We start from the raw sequence: 14,729 nt of genomic DNA, 5'->3' as shown, positions 1-14,729 counted from the left end.
GAATGGGTGCTGCATTGTCAACACCACGTATTATGCAATGGTTCGCCATCAATTCACTGCATAGGAGAGAATTGATTAGAGCTCACCGCACCAGGAACGTCATAGCCCGTAGGTTGATGGGCAGGCGACCTTACCCACGTCGACAATATCGAACCAGGCGCTCGTACCTGGACATGAGCGAGGCTGATTGTGTGAAAAGGCTGCGTTTTCGCAGAGAAGTTGTCACTGAGATCTGTGATATGGTGAGAGCAGATTTGCAGGCCAGAAGCAGAACGCCAACTGCCTTGTCTGTTGAAGTGAAGATAACAGCTGCACTTTCTTTCTATGCCTCAGGATCGTTTCAGGCTACAACTGGAGATGTGTGTGCCATCTCTCAACGTGCAATACATGCCTGCGTTTACCAGGTCACGGCTGCACTGTATGCGCGAAGGAATGACTTAATCAATTTCCCAATGACCGCACAAGCGATCCATGAGAGGGCTGTGGGCTTCTTCAGGATTGCCGGCTTCCCAAAGGTACAGGGCTGCATTGATTGTACCCACATAGCCTTGCGAGCACCTGTGGAGGAATTTGAGCAGTACCGAAATTGGAAAGGTTTCCACTCTATCAATGTACAGCTCATGTGTGACGACAAGCAGCGCATCATGTCAGTCGATGCGAGATACCCTGGCAGCACCCACGATGTGTTCATCCTACGCGACAGCATTCTATCTGACATGTTTGAGCAGCAGCCAGAAGGGCAGAGCTGGCTACTGGGAGACAAAGGGTATGGCCTGACCACCTGGCTCATGACGCCCCTACGCGTGACACGGACAGAAGCTGACCGTCAATACAACATGGCGCACATTGCGACGCACAGCATCATTGAGAGGACCATTGGCATATTGAAACAGCGATTCCGATGCCTGGACCATTCCGGAGGACACTTGCTATACTCTCCTCAGATTGTCGGTCATTTCACTGTTGTGTGCTGCATACTTCATAACTTAGCCATCATGAGGCAGCAGGAGCTGGTAATGGAACCAGAAGACCCACGTGAGGGTCCAGTGCATGATGATAGTATTACGGAAGACCAGGATGTGGATGATAACGACAATCAGGAAAGCATGCAAGTGCCTGATGCCGAAGCACGAGGTCGGAGGAGGGCTGTCCATCGTGCTCCTTCAACGATTGCTCGAGACTTGGGCCAGCAGCTCATCCGTGAACGCTTCAACTACTGATGCCTGAGGGCTCTGCGACCACTTTTGCGTATGGACATGTTTATTCTTTGCAGTTGTTCCTACGTTGTGTTGTGTTAATGGAACATGAAACAGTTTTAATGAAAAAATATTTTATTGAAAAGTTAACGTCACTCTAATAAAATATTTGTTGTATCAAACTATACTTTTTAATATGACTCTTGAAGATCACTTAAAAACTTTAAGATCACTTATAAACTTGTAAAGTTACAAAAGTTACAAAACACTTTTTATGTGAAAAATGTTACACTCTAAGATCACTTACACTTCAAGATCACTTTTTAGATGCAAAATTTAATAATTTACAAAATGTGAGAGCATTTACACAATAAGATCACTTGAAAACCCTGAGATCACTTATATGTTGTAAAGTTACAAAACTTACAAAACAGTTTCATTGTAAAAAATCTTACACTCTGAAGAACACTTAAACTTCAGGATCACTTTTTAGGTGCAAAATTAAATAAGATACAAAAAAATGTGAGAGCATTTACACTATAAGATCACTTAAAAACCATAAGATCCCTTATAAGTTGTAAAGTTACAAAACTTACAAAACAATTTCAATTTGAAAAACGCTACTACAGCTACATCAAGAACAAGAACAAAAGCAGCAAAGAAAGGCTGCAACCATGTCTCATCCATATCTCAGTGAATGTTCACTTCCTCATGGGGGTGTCATTTGATTGGCTGGGCTGTGTGCCCTTATTGCAGCAGCTACCTCAACCAGACCCACCCTGACGGCCTGTGCCAACACTTGCATGCCCTCCCTGATGGTCTGTGCCGTCATTTGCATGCCCTCCCTGACGGCCTGTGCCGTCGATTGCACTCCCTCGGACATTCCCTCCCTAAGTTCCCGTGTCATTACTGCTATTTCTCCCGTCAGGACCGTCAACTCTTCACCTACTGCACTGGCGCCACCGATGAGTGATCGGGTAAGCTCATTGGTCTCCATACCCAATGCCACAACCTGAGCCGCATCTGTTGCACGCTGCATCTCAGGAGAGCATGTCTCCAATCTCCTTCTCCTCTGCCTGGGTCTGCCTTGTGGCACCACTACACTGGGAGGCGTGGGCACGGACGGTGGGATGCTCGATGTTGCAAGCGGCACCACTACACAGGGAGGCGTGGGCTGGGACTGTGGGACGCTCTGTGTTCCAGACGGCTGAACTAGAAGGAGAGGCTCGGGCTGGAACGGTAGGACGCTCGGTGTTCCAGACGACAGCACTCGAGTGCGAGCCGTGGGCTGGGATGTTGGACGAATGGGTGTAAACTGCTCCATGATATCAGCAGCAACACTGGGACCCGAAGCATCGGAATCAAAACCATAGTAGGTGGAACCAGAACCCATGCGAGAGGGAGGCGCAGGCTGGGCCGGTAGTGCAGTGACTGTAGAATGCTGCATTATACCAGCAGCACCACTGGGACCCGCAACATCGGAAGCGAAACCATGGAAGGTGCAACCAAGACCTATGCTCGGGGTTGAAACTCTGATGCCCCTTGATGGGGGCTCATAAACATTAAATTGGAAGCTCTCCCCTGCAGACATTTCAGTCATCACTGCCGTCATCCAGTCTGGATCGTCCACAGCTGGTTGTACTGGTTCTTGTTCTGTACCCTCAGGATCCTCAGGGTTGGCAGCAGCAGCATCGTCATCATCGGCATCATGTTCTGCAAAATACATCAGAACAGTCAAATGCTTAACAGCAAGGGAGGGGGCCGGGTGGGTGGCATGAGTACTCTCTCACATAGCAGGCCAGGCAGCAGGTTGATTTAAAGGGCCAGGATGCATTTTCAGGACTTACCCTCTTCCTCGCGTGCGGGCCCAGCTTGTGCTGTACTGATTGCTTTTCTCCATGTACGACTCATCGTAGCAACTACCCTTTGTTCCAAGGGTGTCAGTGGATGCAGATTGGGCACGCCTCCTCCTGTACGAGTTGCCTCCCTTTTGTTGTGGGCCAATTTCTTCTGCAAAGAGTAAAATATAACTTTTTACAGAGTGTGTCAGTCTGCAAGGTGGGACATACAGATAGCCAGGTTACAATTACGATTAAATAAAAAATGGGAAATATTACTTACACTAACTACTTGACCAAGGTCGTGCCATTTCTTTTTACACTGGCTTCCAGATCTCATGGTATGCACCACTGCGCAGTAATCTTCTGCAACTTGGTTCCAGCGTTTCTTCATTTCTTTAGGTGGCACTTTTATGCGACTTCTGTTGCTGGTATCTAGCTCCTGCCATCTCTGCTCAATTATGTTGACTAATATCTCTACTTCCTCATGCAAGAAATTCTTTGTTCTTGGTGGATGTTGATCCATTGCAAAGTTGAATTGGCACTCTTATTTCTCAAAACACACAGTCCTTAATTTGCATGCATCAATGCAGCACCGGTTCTGCAAGTTTAGCAGTGAAAAGCTGAACTCACTGATTTCAGCAGGTGATTTATTCAACAGTGCTGCTAAAAGCACTCCCTCACACACAGAAATATCACAAAAATTAAATTACAAGCCTTTGAAGGGGACCAAGAAACAAATCTTCACTTTTTCTCCAGTCCTTTTAAAAATGGCCGAGTGCCAATGTTTGTTTGATACTGCGCGTGCACGCACGCTCCAATGCGCACGCGCAGGGTTGCCGGCACCACAAAGGCTCATTTAAATTGGACCCGCCCCCCACTATTTCCAGAATCGGCGCGAGTGTTTGGCTCCGCCCCCCCGCTGAGAAGTGCGCGCCAAGCAGAGTTAGAGCTCCGAGGAGCCGGAGAATCTCTGAGTTTTTTTTAAGCGCACTTTTAGGCGCGAAGAACAGGCGTCCAGCTCCGAGGTGCGCCGTTTTCGGCGCGGGCCGAAACTTGGGGCCATAGTTGCATAGGGCTCAATTTTGGGCAGGAGTTGCTCTATTTTTTTTTGAGTAACCTGCTTTTTCTGGCACAACTTAAAAAGTCCCAGTTTCCCCAATCAATTTGCACCAGCGTAACTCACTTAGTTATGTTTTTTTAGGTTAGTTTTTTTTTCTCAAAAGGGGGCGTTACCAGCCATCTACGCCAGTTCCGTCCATTTAGGCAACTTTGGCCAGCTAACAGTTACTCCATTTCTACTTAGGGCAGTGTATGTGGCCACTTCAGGAAACCCTTGCGGAGAGTTAAAGAAATCGGTGCAGATAGGCACATCGGAGGCCATTCGGCCTGGGATAGGGGCGGGAAGTGGAGAGGACCTGCACCTGAACCAACCAAGCCTTACCCTTAGCAATGTCTGCAAACAAAAACTACTAACACTTTTATAAGAAATAAAAAATTGAAGTCCTACCTTCATCTTCAAACTGCAATTCACCTTTCTGCACTCGGCCCGGGAAGGCAGCGGGTAGGTGCGGGAGGCCACTCGGTCTGGGAAAGGGGCAGGACAACGCACCGGAAGGCACTTGACCAGGGCGAGGGGCGGGCAGGAGAACTGATAGCACTATCAGTTCTCCTGCCCGCCCCATGCCCAACAAAGGAGGCAGAATAAATGCAGAAACTTTTACCTAAAGGAGCCCCGCAACACAGAGAGACCTACATCAATTGGGACTGTTGTTGCAGACTCGCAGCGCTACTGCGCATGCGCGGACATCACGAATTACCACTGCGCATGTGCAGACGTCCCGGCACACTTTCCAGCGCAGAACGACTGGCCACGCTGCAAAACTGCAGTGAAGAGGCCAGACAGCGGCCAAAGTTCCAACGTTCTTTTTCGGCGCATCTGGGAACCTACAGGCAGGACCGGAACCAATGTCCTAGGGGGAGTGTTTGCTAGTGCTGTTGGGGAGGAGTTAAACTAATATGGCAGGGGGATGGGAACCAATGCAGGGAGACAGAGGGAAACAAAAAGGAGACAAAAGCAAAAGACAAAAAGGAGATGAGTAAAAGTGGAGGGTAGAGAAACCCAAGGCAAAAAACAAAAAGGGCCACTGAATATATAGGGGCTGCAGGAGGGGTCAAAACTAAAAATCATGGTTTAAAAACTAGTATTAAAACACTCTACCTAATCGCATGCAGCATTCGAAATAAAGTAAATGAGTTGACGGCACAAATCATTACAAATGGGTATGATTTGGTGGCCATTACAGAAACGTGGTTGCAGGGTGGCCAAGACTGGGAATTAAACATACAGGGGTATCTGACGATTCGGAAAGATAGACAAGAAGGGAAAGGAGGTGGGGTAGCTCTGTTAATAAAGGATGATATCAGGGCAGTTGTGAGAGACGATATTGGCTCTTATGAACAAAATGTTGAATCATTCTGGGTGGAGATTAGAGATAGTAAGGGGAAAAAGTCACTGGTGGGCGTAGTTTATAGGCCCCCAAATAATAACTTCACGGTGGGGCGCGCAATAATCAAGGGAATAATAGAGGCATGTGAAAAAGGAACGGCAGTAATCATGGGGGATTTTAACCTTCATATCGATCGGTCAAATCAAATCGCACGGGGTAGCCTGGAGGAGAAATTCATAGAATGCATATGGGATTGTTTCTTAGAACAATATGTTATAGAACCTACAAGGGAGCAAGCTATCTTAGATCTGGTCCTGTGTAATGAGACAGGAATAATAAACGATCTCCTAGTAAAAGATCCTCTCGGAATGAGTGATCACAGTATGGTTGAATTTGTAATACAGATTGAGGGTGAGGAAGTAGTGTCTCAAACGAGCGTACTATGCTTAAACAAAGGGGACTACAGTGGGATGAGGGCAGAGTTGGCTAAAGTAGACTGGGAACACAGACTAAACGGTGGCACAATTGAGGAACAGTGGAGGACTTTTAAGGAGCTCTTTCATAGTGCTCAACAAAAATATAATCCAGTGAAAAAGAAGGGCAGTAAGAGAAGGGATAACCAGCCGTGGATAACCAAGGAAATAAAGGAGAGTATCAAATTGAAAACCAATGCGTATAAGGTGGCCAAGGTTAGTGGGAAACTAGAAGATTGGGAAAATTTTAAACAACAGCAAAGAATGACTAAGAAAGCAATAAAGAAAGGAAAGATAGATTACGAGGGTAAATTTGCGCAAAACATAAAAACAAATAGTAAAAGCTTTTACAGATATATAAAACGGAAAAGAGTGACTAAAGTAAATGTTGGTCCCTTAGAAGATGAAAAGGGGGATTTAATAATGGGAAATGTGGAAATGGCTGAGACCTTAAATAATTATTTTGCTTCGGTCTTCACAGTGGAAGACACAAAAACCATGCCAAAAATTGCTGGTCACAGGAATGTGGGAAGGGAGGACCTTGAGACAATCACTATCACTAGGGGGGTAGTGCTGGACAGGCTAATGGGACTCAAGGTAGACAAGTCCCCTGGTCCTGATGAAATGCATCCCAGGGTATTAAAAGAGATGGCGGAAGTTATAGCAGATGCATTAGTTATAATCTACCAAAATTCTCTGGACTCTGGGAAGGTACCAGCGGATTGGAAAGCAGCTATTGTAACGCCTCTGTTTAAAAAAGGGGCAGACAAAAGGCAGGCAACAAAATTTGCAGATGACACTAAGATTAGTGGGAAAGCGGGTTGTGTAGAGGACTCAGAGAGGCTGCAAGGAGATTTGGATAGGTTAAGCGAATGGGCTAAGGTTTGGCAGATGGAATACAATGTCAGAAAGTGTGAGGTCATCCACCTTGGGAAAAAAAACAGTAAAAGGGAATATTATTTGAATGGGGAGAAATTACAACATGCTGAGGTGCAGAGGGACCTGGGGGTCCTTGTGCATGAATCCCAAAAGGTTAGTTTGCAGGTGCAGCAGGTAATCAGGACGGCAAATGGAATGTTGACCTTCATTGCGAAAGGGATGGAGTACAAAAGCAGGGAGGTGTTGCTGCAACTGTATAAGGTATTGGTAAGGCCGCACCTGGAGTACTGCGTGCAGTTTTGGTCACCTTACTTAAGGAACGATATACTAGCTTTGGAAGGGGTACAGAGACGATTCACTAGGCTGATTCGAGAAATGAGGGGGTTATCTTATGATGATAGATTGAGTAGACTGGGTCTTTACTCCTTGGAGTTCAGAAGGATGAGGGGTGATCTTATAGAAACATTTAAAATAATGAAAGGGATAGACAAGATAGAGGCAGAGAGGTTGTTTCCACTGGTCGGGGAGACTAGAACTAGGGGGCACAGCCTCAAAATACGGGGGAGCCAATTTAAAACCGAGTTGAGAAGGAATTTCTTCTCCCAGAGGGTTGTGAATCTGTGGAATTCTCTGCCCAAGGAAGCAGTTGAGGCTAGCTCATTGAATGTATTCAAGTCACGGATCGATAGATTTTTAACCAATAAGGGAATTAAGGGTTACAGGGAGCAGGCGGGTAAGTGGAGCTGAGTCCACGGCCAGATCAGCCATGATCTTGTTGAATGGCGGAGCAGGCTCGAGGGGCTAGATGGCCTACTCCTGTTCCTAATTCTTATGTTCTTATGTTCTTATAAGCGGCGCAACTCCGGTAAGTGCGCCGAAAAACGGGCTCGTCCAAAATTGAGCCAATAGAGCCTACAGCACAGAAACAAACCATGCAGCCCAACCAGTCTATGCCGGCATTTATGTTCCACACAAGCCTCCTTCCACCCCTCTCCATCTAACCCTGTCAGCATATTCTTCTATTCCTTTTATCTAGCTTCCCATTATTGTCTTTTGAGCACCTCTGCTAACTATAGTGGCACTAAAGCTAGCACGGGGTGGAGGGAGGGAGATGTTTGTTCTGAACAAATATTGCAATCGTGTTACTATATAATGAGGTTTCATTTTTATGCAGCCATTGCTTTGATTTCTGCTGCCTGAAATTTGTGATCACTATCACTTCTATAGTAATTAATTGTACCTTTATTCTCCAGTGATAGTAATGTAATTAAGTTATCCTGCCTTTTTTTAAAGGCAATACTTTTAGCAGTTTGGAAGGATTTATTTTCGAATGGAGCATAGTGAAGAATGAAGACATGGATAATAACGTGGAGTCGCCATGTAAAATTAGGTAGGCACCAGCTGGGCTATTACTTTAAAATCTGAAAGAACATTAATCAATCATTTCACATTGAGTGACAATAATGGGACTAACTTTTGGAAAACATAACTAACAGGTTGGTGCAGTAAATATATTCTTTGTTGGTATAATTAGTTGATAAATGAAATAAGTTAATATTCCTAGCACCTTTATGCCATAACCATATAATTTTATGTACAAGTGTTTTGTTTTTTGTAATGATGGTTATTGTTTTTATTTGTTTGTTTTTGGAAAATATTTTCTCCTAGTTCTGTCATTTTCTCTGGTGCCGTGTATCCTTCCCGAATTAAAAAGGCTGCCAGTGTCGTATTAGGTTGCTATCAGTTGTGCTGATGAAGCAATAACTGGGATATTTCTGACAATGGTTCCCATTTCCAGGTTTCTCTTTGGTCCTTGGAAATACCTGTTTTGACTGAGATTAGAAACTCAACCTATGTGAAATTGTAGGAATGACCCCACGTCCTACCACTCCACAGTACACCATGATGATGTGCCAACATGCAGTGCATTGGACTGCTGTGAAGAGGTTTTTAATGGCACTTATCTTAATCATCAATTGAAAATGGGTTTTCCAGTTTTCCTAACATGTAGTCAGTTTGAGAAGATCATATAGTCCAGGTAATTGATTGTTTGATATATAGTGGACTGAACTATCTGTTTTCAAACTATTCAAAGTTATTCCAGTAGATACACAGTTTGCACCAGCATCTACTTAAAATGTTGTGTCTTTTCATATATTTTTATCAGAATACTAAAGTTTTCAGAATCCACCTATTTACCAGCTACATATATAGCAACAATGGAAAAAGAAGGAAAGCAGGGAGACATCATTCTTGTGTCTGGGTTAATGACTGGTACTGCTAACCTGAAAACACGACTGCAGGAAGCTATATATAAGGTACTGGTAATGCTGCAACCTTTCATTTAGCAAGAAACCAATAAAAAAATATATATATTTTGCTATTCTCTTATTTTGTTTAAACCATCAATCAAAAGGAGCGTGCATGTCATTTTGATGAATGTGAAGGTATCATATTTTCATGGGCGTGCACTGTTAGTTAATCTGTGTAATGCACCCTCTCTGCAATGCATTATTGCTGTGCAGTTTCCTGAAGGCATACAGATACACAGATGTAATTAAAAAACAAAAATGGAGGATCAAATATTTCGTTGGAACTGGCATACATAGAAACATAGAAATTTACAGCGCAGAAAGAGGCCATTCCGGCCCGTCGTGTCCGCGCCGGCCGACAAAGAGCCACACGGCCCTTGGTCAGCAGCCCTAAAGGTTACATATAAACCTATGAACAGTGACAGAAAGGCAAAGAGCACCCAGCCCAACCAGTCCGCCTCACCACAACTGCGACACCCCTTATACTAAAACATTCTACACTCCACCCCAACCGGAGCCATGTGATATCCTGGGCGAGGCAAAAAACAGATAAAAACCCAGGCCAATTGAGGAAGAAAAAATCTGGGAAAATTCCTCTCCGACCCATCCAGGCGACCGAAACTAGTCCAAGAGATCACCCTGGCCGTATTCTATACTATGTATATGTTCATGTGAGCAGGATCTGCAGAATGTGGTGGAAATATCCCCTTGTCCCCTGTTGCAGATTCTCTCACATGTTCACGGTGTTTCAGAGAAGATGCTATGGAAGATCTAGCCACATATAACAGGTCTTTCTGCTGCTCAACCCCACACTGGATTCCTTTTTCTGGATGGCAATTGTTTATTACCTGCTTAGAATTCAGCCTTTCAGTGTCTTGTTGCTTTCTTCAGAGATGATTATGGCCTCTTGGATTGATACAGCTGACCTAAATGAAAACAATATATCTATGGGTAGAAGAAAACATGTAATTTGTGACTGCTTCAATTTATAACCTGAGACTGCTCATGCAATGGAAATTGAGAAAAACTGCTACAGATGCCAGTCAAAGAATAATATTTGCAGGTCAAGTGCAGTTGTGCAATATTTACAAACAAGAATAATTTGTATTTATATAGCACCTTTAACGTAGTAAAATATCCAAAGGCGCTTCACAGGAGCCTAATCAGACAAAATTTGACACCCAGCCGAAGAAGGAGACATTGGGGATTATTTTAACCCTACTCGTTGAGCAGAAACCTGGCGGGTAGCCAGTTAAATTCACCTTGGCTCTTATCTGTCTGAAAGCCACCATGATTGCAACATCTGCAATTTTAACCTGATCTGAACAGGCAGTAAGGCCACGTACCCGGTGCCAACAGGGTCCTTCTTTACATATATATATTTCTGCCCACTGACATCAGGTTGTCATATGAAGAAAGGTTGAGCAGGTTGGTCCTATATTCATTGGAGTTTAGAAGACGAGAGGTGATCTTATTGAAACGTATAAGATTCTGAGGGGGCTTGACAGGGTAGATGCAGAGAGGATGTTTCCCCTCGTGGGGGAATCTGGAACTAGGGGACATATTTTCAAAATAAGGGGTCGCCCAATTAAAACGAAAATGAGGAGGAATTTCTTCTAAGGGTCGTGAATCTTTGGAATTCTCAACCCCAGAGAGCTGTGGGGGCTGGTCATTGAATATATTTAAGGTGGAGATAGACAGATTTTTGAGCGATAAGGGAGTCAAAGGTTATGGGGAATGGGCAGGGAAGTGGAGTTGTAGCCAGGATCCGATCAGCCATGATGTTGAGCAGGCTCGAGGGGTCAAATAGCCGAATCCTGCTCCTATTTTAACTCCAGCCTGAGCGGGGACTCTGCCAAGACAGGTGACCAAAAGCTTGGTCGAAGATGTTGATTTGAAGGAATGTCTTAAAGAAGAAGGGAGAGGTAGATTGAGGGAAGGAATTTCAGAGCTGGAGGCCTGGACAGTGAAAGCACTGTTGGAGCGAAGGAAGTCGGGGTTGCGCAATAGGCCAGAATTGGAAGAACCCAGAGGGTTGTAATGCTGGAGGTTTAGTTACAATGTGTTTCAGCAGCATTATAAAAAGTGCAAACTGATTATTGGAGATATTGGGCCAGATTTTGCGGTGGTAATGATGGCGAAACTGTCAGCGTTCACTGTCGTTACCCCTCTGAAACTGTCAGCAACTTCTCGTTTTAATGCATGCATAGATAAACTTGCAACTCCTGAAGTTGCGGTCAGTCATTCCTTGCTCCGCCACAGGTTGTACTGTGAAACACCCCAGAGCCGGCAATCAGTTCAAATCACTTGAACTAATGAAAACTTCCACTTTTATGATGGAATATCACTGTTTAAAACCACCTAAAACGTTAAGCCTTCTTGAAAGAGGTGTGAATGGATTTTTAATGCGTACTGACTGCTGAACAACGGTTCTGGCCCTGAAAAATGAATTTTATATTTGGGCAATGTCAAATGTTTCCAAGTTTTAAATTTTTTTTAAAGTTTGTTTATGATACTTCACCTTCTACCTTAATCTTATGTGTATGTTCCAATCTTCATTTCACTCTCAGTAAAATTTATAACAAGTAAATTATAATCTGTGCATTTTACTTCCTGGTTTGCTGTCTGTGAGAATTCCTTAATGTGATTGGCTGCTTAGCCAGCTTGCTGGATGCTGGTGATTTGCTTGATTTAAGACCCCAAATTCAAACTAAGATTGGGAGAGCCAAAATTCACGCCACAAAGATCGCTAGATCTTTGCAGGCAGCTTTCTTCGATTGTCACTGACCACAAATTCCGGGCCATTATAAGCAGTGCTTTCCAATTACTTATTGTAATGGATGATTGCTGTAAATATAAAAGTGGTGTGTTTCATTGTTAAACGATGGCCGCAATGGACACTTTTGTGGCTGCATCATGTGCTTTTTGAATGTGACTGCTTGAGAATTATATTCAACTTGTTTTCTTAATATCCTGGAAGAGATATGATTCTTATAATTGTGCATTGAATTTTGGATCTTTTATTAGCTTTTCAGTGGCTGTTGCCACACACTCTGGCATTCCCTCCAAAACTCAGTGCCCCCACCTTTTAAGACCCTCCTTAAAACCTGCCCCTTTCACCAAGCTTGCACTTTGTATAATGCTGCTTTGGCTCAGTGTCCATTTATTTTATTATACCTCCGAAGCACCTTGAGATGTTTTTCTACATTTGAAGACACTATACAAATCTAAGTTGCTGCTGTTGATCTTAAAGCGATTTCACTGCTGCCACTATATAACAGTGTAACCACACAGTTGTATTGAAGTATGTATCATTTCTTGAAGCACATGGCAGCCAGGATAACAAAAAAGTAACTGGTACTATTTTTATTTCGGAGCTCCCAACTTTGTTCCAGGCGGCCCAGATCTTTCCTGATGGTTAAGGAAGGTCTGCAAAAGCCAGCAAGTCCAAAACCACATTGTTGCTGTGTTTGTGGTAGATATATGCTGAGCCGTTCAGGCCCCTGATGCCCAGAATGATGGGTACCTTTTGATATGACACCTTCAATTTTATTGGTGTCAGAGATGGTGCTACTTCTGGATGCATCTAAGTAAAATCATCACTTTTGGTGGGTCCTCGAACCACCAGAGGCAGCAGTGTAGCCTCAATTACTTTATTGCGTTGCCACAAATATCAATAGAAGAGCGCGAATTAAAAAGTGCTACGGACATCTAAGTCAGAATGTCACTTTCTTAATGAGATAGCAGCAAATAAGGAAATGTTCAGAAAATGTAATTCTACATAGCTAAGATATGAACTGTATCTAGCTTGAGCATCTATGTTTATTGGTCATTATGGCTTTTATTTTGGCTACTGTATCTGTTTTAAGTATTGTAAATTATTTTTTATCAACATGTACCTTTTCAAAGAGACCGAGGCTGATACTATTATAGGAAGCTAATAATATTTATTCCTTTCTCAGGTAATTTAAATCTGCTTCAGTTGATGTGGTGTTCTAGCTTATTTACACGTAGCCGTTGCTATTGGACTAATTTTGTGTTTATAAATCAATTGGCACTTGCCATTATATTGTGATTAATCATCAAACAGAACTAGTCTTGGAATTTCGTGACATCCATTGTGTACATGTATCTGGAAAATCTAGTGACTGGTGTACACTGATGTCTAAGCTCTTGGTTAATTTAATAACTCATTTCTATGATTCATTAACATTGTGTGAACATACGCAAACATATTCTGTTGCCAAATTCTCAGCCACTGCTTTTCAGAACTTGTCACCACAATTGGGAAATTTGTTCACAACAGTAAAGTTTCCACTGTCTTTGTGCTGCAGTAGGCATTGAATTAGTCGTAAGACATCAGAGCAGATTAACAAACAAGCCAAAATCAAATTTATTCTTCTGCAATCATTTTGTGTAAGTGGGTTTATAAAAAAAAATTCATCTGGGCAACCTGTTCGATTATCAGTGCACTGAACCATTGTGTTGAGAATACAGGTGTTACAGAATTGTCGATTTCAGCCTTGCTGCTGTGGAAGGGCACTGGACAGAATTCAACGTTCCTCCACAGTAGGAATTGAACTTCCTTAATAGGTTCATATCTCATGCACCTCCTAGCAGCTGGATTAGGGGTAGAAGGGCCTGAAAAGTGGTGGCATATTGGTTGCAGGTGATAGGTGACATGGGGACATTGAGGTACAAGGGAATATTAGAGTAACTTGCTTTTACTCTTGCATGTGTATACACACACATTCTGTTCATTCTAACTTGCGACTCTTGTTTCTTCTAGGTCGTTCGTGCTGCAACAATACGCCTTATTATTCTGGAAAACATTATTTTGAGTCCAGCCCATGATATTTACCTGTTGGTAGGAGCTTGTATTCGCTACAGAGTTGCCAAAATAGTAAACGGGAAAATGACAGGTAAATTTTTACTAAAAACTAAATAGGAATCTGTGCCAGAATAGGGCATTGTTGAATCTCTTCTGCTTCAAAGCTCAATAAAATTACAAATAACAGAATCCTGACTGGTTGTTTTGCCTTTAATGCAATACTTTCCTTTGGGGTCAACATGAAAATAAAATATGACTGTAGAACAAATGATTTCTTCAGTGTCCTGAAATTAACTCTTACATGCCTATTTTTGGATTGTTGGGCATAAAGGTACTTTAGACTGTTTTCTGGCATTAAATACGTATGTTTACAGCTGAGCTGTTAAAGCAACATATTCCTGATTTAATACATCTTAATTGCTGTTGGCAATGAATTAAGACATTGAACGAGATGTTAGTTGAATTTATTCAAATTTACTGCTCGAATAAATGGAAGTGAGCCATTTGACCTATGTGATGAATGTGGTATATAATATGGTGCCAATAAAGTGCAGAAAATGGCAATGAAAGAGAAGTCACCCGGCAGACCAGATTTTAGTGAAGCTGAAATCGTTGTGGTAGTAAAATTAGTCGCACATAAAACATCAAGAATAAAAGGTCTGGGCCATTCATGTAGTTGTCAAAGTGCAAGAAATGCAGAGGATTGCAGAAGACATATTTAAAATAAATTAAAATAAATTCCATAGAACC

The 14,729-nt window shown here is 43.0% G+C and overlaps 1 protein-coding gene across 3 annotated transcripts in view; it reads left to right on the top strand.

The window, feature by feature from the left end:
• Positions 1-14,729, top strand: part of LOC139226368 (nuclear pore membrane glycoprotein 210-like) — a 142,574-nt gene that overhangs the window by 18,407 nt on the left and 109,438 nt on the right. For all 3 annotated transcript variants that reach the window (XM_070857074.1, XM_070857076.1, XM_070857075.1), the window contains 3 exons: positions 8,130-8,226; positions 9,004-9,154; positions 13,938-14,070. In XM_070857074.1, the coding sequence (XP_070713175.1) occupies positions 8,130-8,226; positions 9,004-9,154; positions 13,938-14,070 (381 nt within the window). The remainder of the gene's footprint in view (positions 1-8,129; positions 8,227-9,003; positions 9,155-13,937; positions 14,071-14,729) is intronic.

This window comes from Pristiophorus japonicus, chromosome 16, assembly GCF_044704955.1.
Source record: "Pristiophorus japonicus isolate sPriJap1 chromosome 16, sPriJap1.hap1, whole genome shotgun sequence".
NCBI lineage: Eukaryota > Metazoa > Chordata > Chondrichthyes > Pristiophoridae > Pristiophorus > Pristiophorus japonicus.
This window is presented reverse-complemented; position numbering and strand designations above follow the sequence as displayed.